A 14,955-nucleotide genomic window follows, 5' to 3' on the forward strand; every position below is an offset into this window, starting at 1 on the left:
ATATTTAGCAATAATATGTATTCATGGTATCTGAAAAAAATCAACTTTTAGAAGAAATGTTTTTAGAACTATACCATCTAAGAGTTTTTAAAAACTCTTAGATGAAACATATGAATGTATATGTATATCATGCACAGGGAAGATGAGTGGAATGTTATTCACCAAACTCTTGAAAGTAAATTCTGGGTAGGGAAATAAAACTTGGATGCGGGTACTGGACACTTTCATATTTTGCTCCTTCTATCGGCATAATTTCATCCTTATGAATATGGAGTTATATATTAGTTGTATGGTTAAAAATCATAAAATAAAACCTATTAGACTCATGTATAATTTAAATATATTGTGGCTGATTTTTTGAGTGTGTGCTTGTCCTTAGAAAATGGAAATTTGTTTTTTAAAGTCCTAGAAAATATTTTAAGGTTTATAAAAGATACTGGAGAGGAATTATATACTACATGTCCTCAATTCTAAGACATTGATTTTAAGATACATCATTAATTTAATAACAGCTTTTCAGGAAAAAAAAGAAAATCACACCGAATATTTAAGATGATCGTATGATGCATTTCAACTTCACAAATTTTTTTAGATAAAATGACAGTTATAATATGCATCACATTTTGCCAAAAGTAGGGAAGGGGAAGCTTAATTTTCTCCCTTTGATGAATAAATACATGCTTGCAAATTGTTGAAAATCAGCCATATGCCTCTGGTAGGAATATTTACAGAGGGAAAAACAATCACAGGAAAACCCACTATCCACTAAAAAATCTCTGTGTGAGTAAAGCATACTGCTCCTGAGTGTTACAAGATCTCACCTTATTTGGAAATGGAAATTTGCTTGGTTCCACTTTGCCAGGTGCTGGAATAGCAGAAAGTGGTGGGAGCCAGGTCATCTCCTAAATGGTGGGAAAAAACAAACAGCATTGTAATACAGGGAGTATTTAAAGTCAGTAGCTATCTGAGCCTGCCTTAATAACACTGGGAAGGGATTGGAATGAAGAGATGAATAAAGAATGAAAGGGGTTTTTTAAAAAGGATGTGAGATCCTCTTTCATGATTTCTTTTCCTAATTTTACCAATTCTTGGTTCCATGGCTATCCCCATGCTCCCTTTATATTGTAAAAAGATCTGCAAGGCTGTCCTATTTTCATTTCGTTTAAGCTCCAGAGTAAAGGGACAACCTAGTAGTAAAAGTTCTATGGAAAATGCTGAACAAAGGGGGCTGCTTCTCTTGGACTCAATCCCACAAAATTTCACAGGGTGTTTCTGTAGAAATGTACAAAGTACTTCTGACTTTAGGGTCGTTATGAGAGGAGTCTTTATTTTATTAGAAACAAGTATTAGGATGAGTTTCCAATAAGCCCCACACATCACTTTGGTCTTCATAAAAATCTCCTTCATGGAGAAGTAAAAAAAAAATCACACGTATGAAATAGAAAGAGAGAGGGAGGAAGGGAGGGAGGGAGGGAGGGAAATAAGTGTCTTATCATTTTTATAACACAGTATTAAGAATACAACTTTAGCTCAACACACAATCATCTGTCATATGCTTTCTGACATACACTTTCACTAAACTGTGAGAGGGGGCAGCGGTGTTTATCCACTTGCTGTTTTCTTCTTCGGTTCCATCTCTTGGAAGTTACCTGCATTCACTAAATGATTGTACAATTAAACTGAATCAATCAATTTCTGATTACCAGGAAACTTACTTGGGAGTTTACAGATAGGTTTTGAACCCTATTTTCTTTTTTTAATTTCCTTCCTCTTTCAAACCTAAGCAAGCATAGAAGCAGTAGTTGATCCACTTTAAGAAAAGTGAGAAATTCTTTTTAGGTGAAGACATTTTCTCACCTCCCTTGGGGAAAAGGGATTCTGTCAGGTTTTTAAGTCAAAGAAATTCTTGAGGGTGGTCTTGTGCCTTTTTTTGGGGTAACTCTCCTCCTTCAGCACCTCGGATAGTGCAGACCCACGCAGACAGAGAGCAGAAAGAGAGGTCAAACCCACCCTGGAAGGATTTACTGACCCTATTATCATCTCTCACCCACCATGACTGTGCCTTGGTGGGTTAAGCTCATAGGCATTTGAGATGTCCCTTCTCCATTCTGCTGTTACGAGGTCTCGCCAATGGAAAGCAAAGGAAGATCCAGTGACCTTCTTCTATATCCCTCTCTCCTCTTACCTCTGCTCCCCAAGTATCTGCGCATTCTATCCTGTATCTATCCCTGTTGTCTCTTTTGAGGAGGTTGTTAAGCACGACTGCCGAGTTTGTGTCCAGGAACAGAGTAGGTGCTCAGTATATATTTTTTTTTAAAGATTTTATTTATTTATTCATGAGAGACAGAGAGAGAGAGAGAGGCAGAGGGAGAAGCAGGCTCCCAAGGAGCAGGGAGCCCGATGCGGGACTCGATCCCAGGACCCTGGGATCATGACCTGAGCCGAAGGCAGACGCTCAACCATCTGAGCCACCCAGGCGCCCTCAGTATATTTTTGAATAAATGCCAAATAGAACAGTATTTCTGCAATGTCTCTACCATCCTAATCACACCTTCATTACTTTTAACCTAAATTACTTTAATAGCTTCCTGATTGGTTCTCTTTCTTTTGTTATTATTAATCCATCCACTACACTCCTGCCAACTCAATTTTCCTAGACTGCAGATGCAGATAAAAAGCTTCACGGCTCCAAAATCTTCACATACCATTATATACATAATACGATGATGACCATGACCATGCTGTCTCCTGTTGTGCTTTACAGTTTTCAGAGTACTTTCATACAAGTTTTTAAATTTACACTCAACCTTTAATACTACTACACCCATACTGCGGGTGAGGGAGTCAAAGCTCAAAGAGATGAACTGATTTGCCCAAATTCACTCAACTCATAAATGTCACCACTGAAATTTGCATAACTATCTCATACTTCCAGCCCAGTATTTGTCTTTCACTCCACTGCATCTGCTCTCAAAGATCTCAGCATAGTATTCAAGAGCTTCTACAAGGTCTCGGTTTTCAGTCTTGTGCCCTTTCGTTAGTCTACACCCACACTAAGTATAAGGAAAACTACAGTCTCTGTTTTCACTTACACTATGCCCTTTGTGTGTGAATGCCCTATTCTCATATGCTTTTTGGATTTCTATCCATTCATGAAGGCTCATCTCAAATATCATCTATATCTTGAGGCCTTTGCTGATTCCCCTTCTATTCCATATGATATGACAATTTCCTTCTCATGCTCCTCCAATGCACTTATTTTTCTCTCTCATAGTAACTGTTAGATTCTTTTTTGTGTTAAGTTTTATGAGTATATACCTCAATCTGCACTCAACCATTTCTCCCTCTTCCAATACCCTTCTCCCAAAATAGAATAGAAATCACACTTAGGAATCTCAACGATCTCTTTCAATAACATTCAGATCTATTAAATATAATCCTGTAAAGAAGGACTGAAAATTTCTTCAGAGAGGGATACTGCCTACTTATCTTTGTGTAGACTGAAGCACATTACACACTAAGCACTCAAAATTAACTCCCTGAATTGAACTGAATGCCCATATTTCAATGCAAAATTGCTCAGTAACTTGATTTTAATTCTAGCTAAGTATTTCCATGTAACTTTTCCACCTAGTGAATTCTGCTAAATATATGAAGGAATGGTAAAGACAACAGGGTTGCTTAAAACATTTAAATCTTTAGAATTTCCAAAAACATAAGAATTCTTTACACAAACTATTTAAATGTATACTTTAAAAATCAATGTGCAATGTTTTTTTTAAGATTGATTATCCATTATATAAAAATTCTTCATTAGGGTTAGATGGGAAAATTATGAGCAAATAGTTTGTTTCTACTTCCTCTTCTGTCACTTACTAGCTCAGTGAGCTTAGGTAAATCACATCTTCAGTGAACTGTAGTGATTTCAAACCACAGACTTAGGAACCAATCAAATCTCAGCTTGTGGTATTTTAGAACCAGAGGAAATAGAGAAGTTAACATTCTCAAAGTTTAATCATGAAGATTAAATGAGATAATACATATAAAGAGCATAGCATGATTCCCTTATGTTTAATCATTCAATAAAAGACAGTACTGATTAATATCAAATTGAGTTTCAGAATTCTTATCTCTAAAATGAGAAATAGAATTTCTCTCTGAGCTTTAGGTATTAGGAAACTGAGATGAGAGGATATATGGGAAAGTGTTGTTTTTTTTTTTTAAAGATTTTATTTATTTATTTTTGAGAGAGAGAGAGAGAGAGAACATGAGCAGGGGGGCGGGGAGGGACAGAGGGAGAAGCAGACTCCCCTCCAAGCTGGGAGTCCAATGCAGAACTTGATCCCAGGACCCTGGGATCATGACCTAAGCCAAAGGCAGATGCTTAACTGACTGAGCCACCCAGGTGCCCTGGGAAAGTGTTTTTATAAAAAAATGAAGCATTATGCAAGTTTAACCTGTAATTAAGCTAGTAATTATTAATACAAACTATATATATAGTATTAAAACATAAAGTTATTTAAAATGATTATTAGGATCCCTAAGTATGATTTGTACTTTACACTGGAGAAAATGTCCCTAAGCTTTCTCATGGGAACAGAGCCTTGACATAATAATAGTGAGATAAGATTTGGTTTTAAAAAAGTGCTTAATTTGTACCTTATTTCTAGTAGTTTAAAATGTAAAAAAAGGTAAAATTTTTCATAACTGCTAAAATTTCCCTTAGTTTATCTCACAACATTCTCTTCACAGGAAAAGACTCCTGCCCATTGCCAGGTTGTCCATTGCTCCCCACCCCCACTCATGCTCCTGACCTCCCTTGCCTCAACTAGCCCTTCACCACTGCGTTGCTCCTCTTTCCCCCACTTGGCTGTCCGGTAGCCACTTCCCAGATTAGAGATAAGACAGGATGAAAATATAATATAAAGCCAATTACTCCAGAGTTTAGGGAGCTACCTTCTGATCTTCTAAAGTCCCTTGCCACTTCTTTGATCTGCCTGCCTTTGTTCCTTTTTGATTTCTTATTCCTTAGGAATGAGGTCACACCCTATTCCTCAACACTAAGAGGGCCCCAGTTTTGAGCTTGGGTTCCTTAGCCAACTGGTAGGATTCAGAATCAGACGTATCTGTCTTAACACAGCCTCATCAGTCCCATCTCTCTAAGCAGATGTCTAGTTACCCAAGGGACATATTTCAGGGTGTCTTCTTATTTCTTAGATAAGCTTAAAATGCCAAGTCTCTTTATAGTAAATACACTCACTTTTCTGCTAAATGAAGGAACAGATGGTTGAATGATAACAGTATAGAATACTGCATTTCATTAACTGTCCAACTTTTCTCTATCCTCCATATACTGGTTCTCAGAAGGCCATGGGACACATGGGCCAGTGTCCATTTTCATGTCTATTGCCCAGCAAGATTGACCCTGAGTCCCAGGAATCCAGAGCTTCAAGGTGAGCAGACTTTCATGTACTCATTTTGCACAAACCTCTCCCCTCCATGTAGCTACCCACTTACTCTGGCATCAACTGCATCAGCCTGTCCTAGGACAAATGGTTAGAGGTTTGGGTATCCATTCATTACACAGTGTGCCTCTTTGTTATTCAAGGTGAGAAGAAACACAAATTGAATTTTAGCCTGAAATCTTAAGAGTTCAAAATGTTTATATTGTAGTATAAAGATCTGCAAAGTATATTTAGTTTGAAAATAGAGTAAATTAGAAAAATTCTGAACATTTAAATTTTCCTATTAAAATCAGCAAATAGAGAAATACTTTCCCTGGTCTCTCTTCCTATCTACTGTCTCCCCACTACAATCTATTTTGATCGCTGTCAACGAAGTGTTTTATTTAAAATAGTTACTATGCCGCATTTGCTCAAAAGCTTCCAGGGACTCTGGTCCAAGCATTCAAGATGCTCTGTCATATGGTGCCATCAAGAAACACTGCAGTGTTACTGCTTGTTACTTTTCTATACGGTCCTCCCCTCCTCCCTTCCAGATGGGCTTACTTCTTGTCCTGCCCTATGTTTTCCTGTCCCGACATTTTCTGCTTTTCCTTTCATGTTATTCCAACTTCACTTACCTCCTCCTTCTTTTTTTTTTTTTTTTAAAGATTTATTTATTTGAGACAGAGAGCAGGGGGAAGAGGGGCAAAGGGAGAGGGAGAGAGAGAATCTCAAGCAGACTCCCTGCTGAGCAGGGAGCCCAACACGGGGCTCTATTTCAGGACCCTGAGATCAGGACCTGAGCCGAAATCAAGAGTTGGATCCTTAATGAATCAGCCACCCAGGCGCCCCTTACCTTTACCTTCTTTCTCATCCCTCATCTCCTAATGAAGGTCACTGACCAGTGTGATCCTTAGCAAGCACCACACCCTCCACTCTCTATTACACATGATCTGTGTCCCTTATTTCACATTTCCATGTTACCTGGGGCTGTGAGTTTACCTTTCATGTGTTACCACTATCAGACTATATATTTTTTAACTCCTGTTAGATTATAACCTCTTTCAGGGAAGGGATTGTGCCTTTGAAACTCTCTTGTAACTCTCTGGAGGCCTAGCACAATGGATAAAATAATAGGAATTCATTTAACGTCTCTGGGATTCACTTTTCTCTCCTTTTCAAATGATGGCACAAATAAGCTATACTTGTCCTACCAAATACTATGATGGTTGCCAGAATCAGGAGGACTGAATTTCTTCTCTCTCTTTCAGCAATGTTTCAACATCTGCTGCCAACTCCGAGGTCTGCTAAAAGGGGGTGTCTATCCCCACAGGCCTGGCAAATGACCACAGCTAACTCCAGAATTCTTTGTGCTCTGAAACTCACTCTTTTCAAAATAAAACATTGGATTAATTCTGTAACTTGGGAATAAAAATATAAAATGCCAAAGTCGATTTTTATATGTGGCAGTGGCTGCGGCAGATCAGAGCATTATTTTGTTTTCAGTTTCCATATCAGAATAATCCCTCAGCTTTTCAGTTCTTTCACACATATTATTCATGTTATGACACTCTTATCAGATGAGTGCTGCCAACAACAGAACAGTGTAATTTTTATTACACTGCATATCCTTTAAATGTGGGTAGCTAACAAGAGCACTGTGTCTGGTGAAGGAAACAGGCCCATACCTGGGAGTCAGAGCACCAGCCCTCGAGTAAGAAAAACCAGGAGAAACACACTCATTCTTCCCTGATGGGACTAGGGAGTGCATTCTAATTGTCAGTCCATCCCCGGGCTTTAAACAGACTCCAGGGTCAGACTTGAAGGCTGGGCAGATTTGGGCTCTGAACAAGCAGGTCTAAGTTGCCCCCTAAATCAACAAAAACTCAAGAACATCCTCATTTTGTTACTATAGTAGAAGGACCTAGAGTTTGCAAAATAATAGTAAATATAGTGTATTCATGTCCATTAAGAATAACAACAATCATTATTTTGATGGAAACACTATTCATGGAAAGCTTTTAGAAAAACAGTGGCTGCTGAAAAAGTACCTTCTGTTTTTTTATAGTACAGCTTAGGCTGCTAAAATTACAAGTAAGCAAATAACCAATAAAAATGTCTAATTGCAGCATTACCAAAAATCATAGTGAAAACTTGTTTCTTTATATTAAAAACCCAGGAATATGTCCAATTTGAACTAAAATTGGCCTGAGAAGGAGATTCCCAGGAGCCATATATGTATTTTCTGGTCTCATACATGTCCCCTGGGTGGCAGAATCTCAGATTGGAACATTAACTAATCTCAGCCAGTGCTTTTTAACTTAAGGCTATCGCCTGGCTCTCAATGAGGTTAATCATCAATGGATAAAATGAAGGGTGCTCCACATAGGTAAAGATTAATGGAATCAATTCGAGAAACAGTTTTCAATTTAGCTGTATTAGATTAACAATATGACCCCATGGGCTTATGGTGGGAAGAAGGCAAGCACTGGGGACGGAAAAGCACAAAAGTAAGCCTTCAAACTGGAAATTCCAAGAGGGCACGAAGCCTGTGCATCACCCTTTCTTCTTGGGCCATCAGATTTTCAGTTCTCTGAGGCCACATAGTGTCTGGCCTTTCCTTATTTCCTTCACATGTAAAAAGTGATTGCTCATAAGGAAATCCATCCTGTGCACTACAGACCCATTTCATCTCCCTGACTTCAGCATCCCTGCAAACTCTGGACTCTCCAATGAAAGGATAAGAGATCAGACTGAAGCCAAGATACAACTGCAAGTCCAAAAAATTATTGCATGCTAGATCCCTTCATTTTAGACTTTTCTGAAGATTTCTTGTTCTAGATGCAGCTTTGCTATTTTCCAGTTTTCTTTTGGGGCAGGAAGATGGATGCGAACTGTCTTATTCTCTTGTCTCTCTGTGTTAAGTGCATTCTGTTTTATCTATATACTTGGGGCCTTCTGGAACAGTAAGAACCATACATTTTTATAATTCATTTTTAGATTCACATGCTACATTAAATATTGTGTATATACATATAAAATACATAAGTATTCTATATATATATATACATATACATATATATAGTACTCACCAATAAGCTTAGAATCTAGTGTGGGAAATTTATAAGCAAATAGGCAATTATGACAACAGAATAACTAACATGTACTCATTCATTCATTCATTCATTCACTCTTCACCTGGCTTTCAATATTCATTTTCCCCCCTAAGCTTAAAAACATCATAATTCCTATTCTTTAATTGTGGATTGTTTCTAGAACTGAACATTGTGTTAAATGCTAAAAGCAGTAAAATCTGGGGTGCCTGCGTGGCTCAGGCGGTTAAGCATCTGCCTTCGGTTCAGGTCATGATCTCAGGGTCCTGGGACAGAGCCCCACATCGGGCTCCCTTCTCAACGCAGAGTCTGCTTCTTCCTTTCCCTCTGCTCCCCCCAACCTCCACTCATGTGCGCTCTCTCTCTTTCTTTCTCAGATAAATAAAATATCTTTTTTAAAAAGAGTAGTAAAATCTACTTCGGGTCCTCAGAATTTAAAGAAGAGGTTTTTGATGTCGAGTGTACAGCTGCAGGAACTTAATGACTCTTGTTAAACCCAGGTGACAACTTCACCCCGAGTTCCTGATGCAACACACAGACACCTGCCAGTTTCCTGCGCTCTTAAGAACCTTGTGCTCCTGTTGAGAAGCACTGATTAGTCTAATTTAAAAAAATTTTTTTTAAAGATTTTTATTTATTTATTTGAGAGAGAGAGAGAGAGCACATGAGAGGGGGGAGGGTCAGAGAGAGGAGCAGACTCCCCGCTGAGCAGGGAGCCCGATGCGGGACTCGATCCCGGGACTCCAGGATCATGACCTGAGCCGAAGGCAGTCGCTTAACCAACTGAGCCACCCAGGCGCCCCTAGTCTAATTTTAAAAGATGCTTTATAAAAAATAAAGCATTTGGGGGCAGTAAGAGGATTTCCCAAATTCTGAATGTGGGGCTGGCATTTTCCTGTGTCGTTTCTAAGAATAAGTCATACTAAGTCTAGGTTTATAAGAACTGAGCCAAATTCCTGACCAGCTCATGAGAAAGGTCATGTTATTTATGATACCACTGTCACCTTACTTTTGATCTACATAACACCTTTTCATGATAGCACAAACACTAGAAATAAGCCCTCCTAATAGACGTATAGATTGTAATTAATCTCAGAACCAGCTGTGGTTTGCAACAATCAAACGGCTCTTTCATATGTATCTAAGGGTAGAGAAGGATTATTTGGGACAGAGAGGAAGACTATGGAAGCCAGAAGGGAAAGAGGGTGAATTACATTCTTGGCCATGTTTTCCTCTTACCATGTTCCCGAACCCCCTTCCACAGACAGATAACCAGACATGTGCATTAGACAAAACCCATCTCTCGATTACAGAGAAGCAGAATGGTGGAACAGAACAGGTTTGGAGTCAGCATTTGAGAAACCACATGTCATCTTGGCCCTGCTGTGAACTGGCAGAATGACCCTGGGCCAGTCTGCTTTTCTGATTATTGATGTCCTCATCTGTAAATTGGTGTTTAATCACCCTATCTTGCAGGATTACTAAAAAAAAGCATTGGCAACAAAGTACCTAGCACAGCAGCCGTTACAAAGTAGGTACTCCACAGAAGGTGATTACGGCCGTTATCACTACCTTTATAGTTAGTGTTGGCGGCTTTTGGCTTGGACTTTGGGAAGAGATGGGGATGACTACAGGAGAAGACATTTATGAGTTTGTTTTTTAATCTATTTCACTCCGTTAATTATTTAATATTTAACTGGTTAATTATTCATAGTCAAATAGAAGGCATAATGAAAGTGTGCTTATTAAACAATAATTTGCTTCCCTCACTCCCTCTGCCACTAGGGTACAAATTCTATGCCTTCTATCTAACAAATTATTGTTAGAGGGGAGGGGGTGCTGTCGCATCGTCTGGTATTTTTCTTAAATGGGACAATTACTAGTAAGCAGAATGCATTCTCTTTCCAAAAGCCGGTCTGGGGTTCTAAAGAGTTTAGAAGCTTTGTCTTTATGCCTACAGACTACCCCTGAGGCAACAGTTGGGGCAGTTAAGCTGGTACACTGGCCTGAGAGCTCTTCTAAGATGACCTGAAGGAGCCAACGGGGAAAGGTGAATATAGGGGTGGAAAGCGACTGGGTCACGGGGGCAGGAGCCAGCCTGGAGGCAGGGCACAGAGCAAGGCAGGCAGCCTGGACAAGAAGAAACCCTGAGAGCCACTGGGGCTGAGATTAAAAAGTCCCTGGTGCAGAAGGATGTCTGGTTCCCCAGAGGGAAGGCAGGTCTCAGCAGCTGCGCTGCCCTTAGCGCAACCTTGCTGATGGGGCACGTCTTTCTCCCTTTCAGGCCCTTTCCCAGCTAAGTTCCCTTCCACCATGCAGGTTTCTATGAACTTCACTCAAGTATTTCCTCTCAGTTTGAGAGGTGATTTATAAATCACTGAGTGGCACTGCCCTAGTCTAGCAGGGATGTCTCCTCGTCTTAGGGATGAATGTAAAAGGCAGGATGCCTTTACAGAAGACAGGAAATGTCTACTGAAGTTTTCCAGATACAGACTGCCAAATCCAGAGGAGGAAAGAAAGCTGGTGAGCCTGGGAGAAACCATCTTTTTTGTTTTCTTTTTAAACCATGAGGTTAAAATATCCTTAAAATGGAGAAGCAAAAGATCAAAATATTTCCCCTCAGAAGTTCATAGGTCTGCGAGAAAAGAGAAGTTAGGGCCAAAATGAAAACGGGATGGTAACTACTTTTATTAGAAGAAAAGCAACAAAAAGACTGGGTTAGTAGAGCCTGGTAAAGCGCTTACCCCTCAGGAAAAGATATTCCTTGAGAGCACAGAAATGGAGATAAAAGAGGAAGGCACCAAATTAATGATGTCTAAGGAAGATAAGACCCTGAACTCAGATGCTGTGTCTTTAAATGGGGAAAGAAAGAACTTAAGGAAATGAGGAAGCAAAGATGATCTTGCAGACATCTCCATGGGGAGAAAGTGAGAAGGAAGGTTCCAACTAGGCAAAAACAAATGGACAATCTACAAATTTGAGACAGATGTTTCTATTCCTTGATCCTTGCTGACAACACCAGACATAGTTTCCTGTCTTAAGAAGGGGTCTGCAATCATGCTGAATAGTTTATGCCTTAGTTCGACCAATCAATTCAGTTTCTACTAGTGCATCCAGATGTCCATCGAACTGACCTCATTTTTGAGCATCCACTATGTGGTGCAACACTATGTCCTGGGGATACAACACAGAATACAACAGACATGGAACTGTGAGTACCCGTGGGACAGACAAGCAATACACGGTGAACAATGTAAATACAACACATCCATATTCCTTGTGGTTGCCATGTTTTTGTTTCTGGTTTTATTTCTCATGGAGCCACCCCAGCCATCAACGCCCATCCTGGCCTTAACGGATGCTGGTTGAGTAATCGTATTCCTCGTAGTTGCTCCATTGGACTCATGTGTCTAAGCAGTTTGGCAAAAGAGAAGCCTAAGTTGCTGTGTCAGACATCCAAGGGCCTACCTTGTGGAAAAAACATTACAGGTGGCTTATGGAGACAAGCAGCCACGATTAGAGTCCACTGGTTAAAGCTGCCAGGAAGAGTTTGGTTTTTATAAACTTTCTAACAATTTCTGACAGTATTCCATAGGTGCTTTGTGCTAAGCACTGTTTTAGGTGGTGGAAACACAGCTGCAAATACGGTCCCTGTCCTCATGGATGCTACATTCTGGTAAAAGTGAGATAAACAGTAAACATGTATACAACTTTATGCAGCATTATATAACATAACAATGCAGTTTAAGTTAGCATGATATAATATGATATAACATAAGAACCATTAAAACTGTAGTGGTTAAGTTGGTCATTTCTTAAAATGGTGAGCTGCTTATCGTGGAAGCATCTGAGATTGTAACAGCGAAAAGTCTCTAGGAATCCAAAGTCTGGAGTACCCACTTCCTTCTAACTTTGGTGGGTCATCATGGGCGGGAACTGAGGCAACCCCTGCCCTCCCTGTTTGTCTCTATTTGTGATTCAGTGAAGTTCTTAACTGCACATGTATTCTCTGTTAGGCTAAGGACACACGATTTCACTTTAATTTTTAATTTAATTGAAAAATTATCTTCACTGCATCTTTCTGCTTACATAAATAATATATGCTTCTTGTTAAAAAGTTAAACATTGCAAAAATACAAAATGCAGGAAAGATGCAGGAAATACAAAATGCAGAAAGCCACCCAGGATCCTGGTACTTATCCAGGCGCCAGGTACTTATCCAATTTTTATATATATATACTAACATGGGGATTATACATGTATTTTTAATGAGGTCATACTGTTTAGTGACTTGATCTTTTTCATTTTTCATTTCTTCTTTCCCAACACAACATATAAATGTATCTTCTTTCGAGAGGCTACACAGACAATCCACTGCCTGGAAGTATCATAGTTTATTTATTCTGCCTGGAAGTATTATAGCTTATTTAATCAAGTGACAGAGAGTTGATTTGTTGCCTTTTTTTTTTTCATGACTATAAACCACACTTTGGCAAAAATCCTTGTACATTGATCTTTTCATGGTTGTGTATTTCTTCCAGAGTATAAATTCCTTGTACAGAATTTCTAGGTCAAATGGCATAAATATTTTAAATGCTAATATATTGTCAAATTGTTCTCCAAAAATGGTCTATTAATTTACATATCCTATAACGGCATATGAAAGTCCCTGTTTCTAAACACCTTTATTAATACTCTTTTTAAAAGTCATATTTGCAGTGGCTTCTAGACCAAGATGGCAAAATAGGAGGCTATTGAATCTCCCTCCTTTCATGGACACACTGAATATACAACTACACATGGAGCAATCTCCTCTGGGAGAAAACCAGGAACTAGATGAGCGAATCCTACATATCAGGTGACAGACAAAATATACACATTGAAACAGGTAGAAAAGGCTGAGTGAGACTCATGCTATAAATCCCATCCCTAGCACAGCATATAATTGGGAGGGAACCCCCAAGTCCCAGCTTCTCTCTGAGGAGGAGAGGGTCTGGATCACAAGTCTAGCACCCCAAATTTGAAGGCTGCCACCTGAGGAATGGGCCCCCAAATCCCCTAGCTCCGATAGCCCACAGGGCTTGCATTCATGAGTCCCACAGGATTATAGGAAACAAAGAAGCAGTCGTTAAAGGATGCAGGAGCATTTGTGTCTATACACCTGGGCACAGTGCAGAGGTGGCAGGCAAAAATGCCCATCTCCCAGTTTCTCCCTGGAAGGAGTAAGAGTATATACTCTTTCCCTGTGAGAGGGACAGGCTTCTGATCAACATGCATCTAAATGCTAACTATAATCCTCCCTTTTGGGACACTGAGAAGTCTTGGCACACTCTCAACTACTGGGAGCCACTAATAGCAAAAATGGCAGCGTGGACAATCACAAATGTTTGAGAAGTAACCAGGAGCTTGAGCTGGGCTGATTGACGGGATTCATCTCCTATACAAGACCAGTCTGTCAAGCCAGGCAGAGGTGGCTATTTTAACTAATGTGCAGAAAAAAAAAACACAGAACATCTCAGAAATGAAGAAACAGGGAAATACGTTCCAAACAAAAGAACAAGATAAATCTCCAGAAACCAATCTTAATGAAATGGAGAGAAGTGATTTACCCAATAGAATGTTCAGAGTAATGTTCATAACGACGCTCACTGAGGTCAGGAAATCAATTTATGAACAAAGAATCTCAACAAAGAGACAGAAAATATTAAATATATGAAAAAATCAGAGAGCTAAAGAATGTAATAACTGAATTGGAAAAAAAAATCTAATAGAGGGATTCAACAGCAGACTAAATCAAGAGGGAAAAAAATCAGTGAACTAGATGACAGGGCAGTGGAATTCATCTACTAAAAGGTGCAAAAAGAAATAAAAAAGAGTAAGGGACTTCTTGGACACTATTACATGTACCAATATACATTATGGGGGTCCCAGAGGAGAAAAAGAGAGAAATGGGCAGAAAACTTACTCAAATAAGTACTGTAAACCTCCCTAAACTGAAAAAGGAAACAGACACCCAGATCCAGGAATGCTAGAAAGTACCAAAGAAGATGAAGCCAAGGAAAGTCATGCTGATGCACATTATAATTATATTGTCAAAACGTAAAGACAAAGATAGAACCTTAAAAGCAGCAAGAAAACTTGTTACATACAAGGGAAATACCATAATATTTCAACAGTTTTTTTTTTTTTCTTTCAGCAGAAACCTTGCGGGTCAGAGGGGAGTTGGATGACATATTCAAAGTGCTGCCAGAGAAAAACAACCTGCCACCTGAGGATACTCTACCTGACAAAGTCCTTCTATCATCATTAGACCAGCCTTTCAAGAAATGTTAAAGGAAGTTCTTCAAGCTTAAGGGATGCTAATTAGTAACATAAAAATAAATGAAGGTGTAAAACTC

At 39.3% G+C, this 14,955-nt stretch overlaps 1 protein-coding gene across 1 annotated transcript in view; it reads right to left on the bottom strand.

Annotated features, from left to right (window-relative positions):
- AFF3 (AF4/FMR2 family member 3) overlaps positions 1–14,955 on the bottom strand; it is a 429,746-nt gene that overhangs the window by 191,608 nt on the left and 223,183 nt on the right. Inside the window, exon 7 of the mRNA XM_044919020.1 lies at positions 822–902. Coding sequence (XP_044774955.1) covers positions 822–902 — 81 coding nt within the window. The remainder of the gene's footprint in view (positions 1–821; positions 903–14,955) is intronic.

This window comes from Neomonachus schauinslandi, chromosome 10 (assembly GCF_002201575.2).
Source record: "Neomonachus schauinslandi chromosome 10, ASM220157v2, whole genome shotgun sequence".
NCBI lineage: Eukaryota > Metazoa > Chordata > Mammalia > Carnivora > Phocidae > Neomonachus > Neomonachus schauinslandi.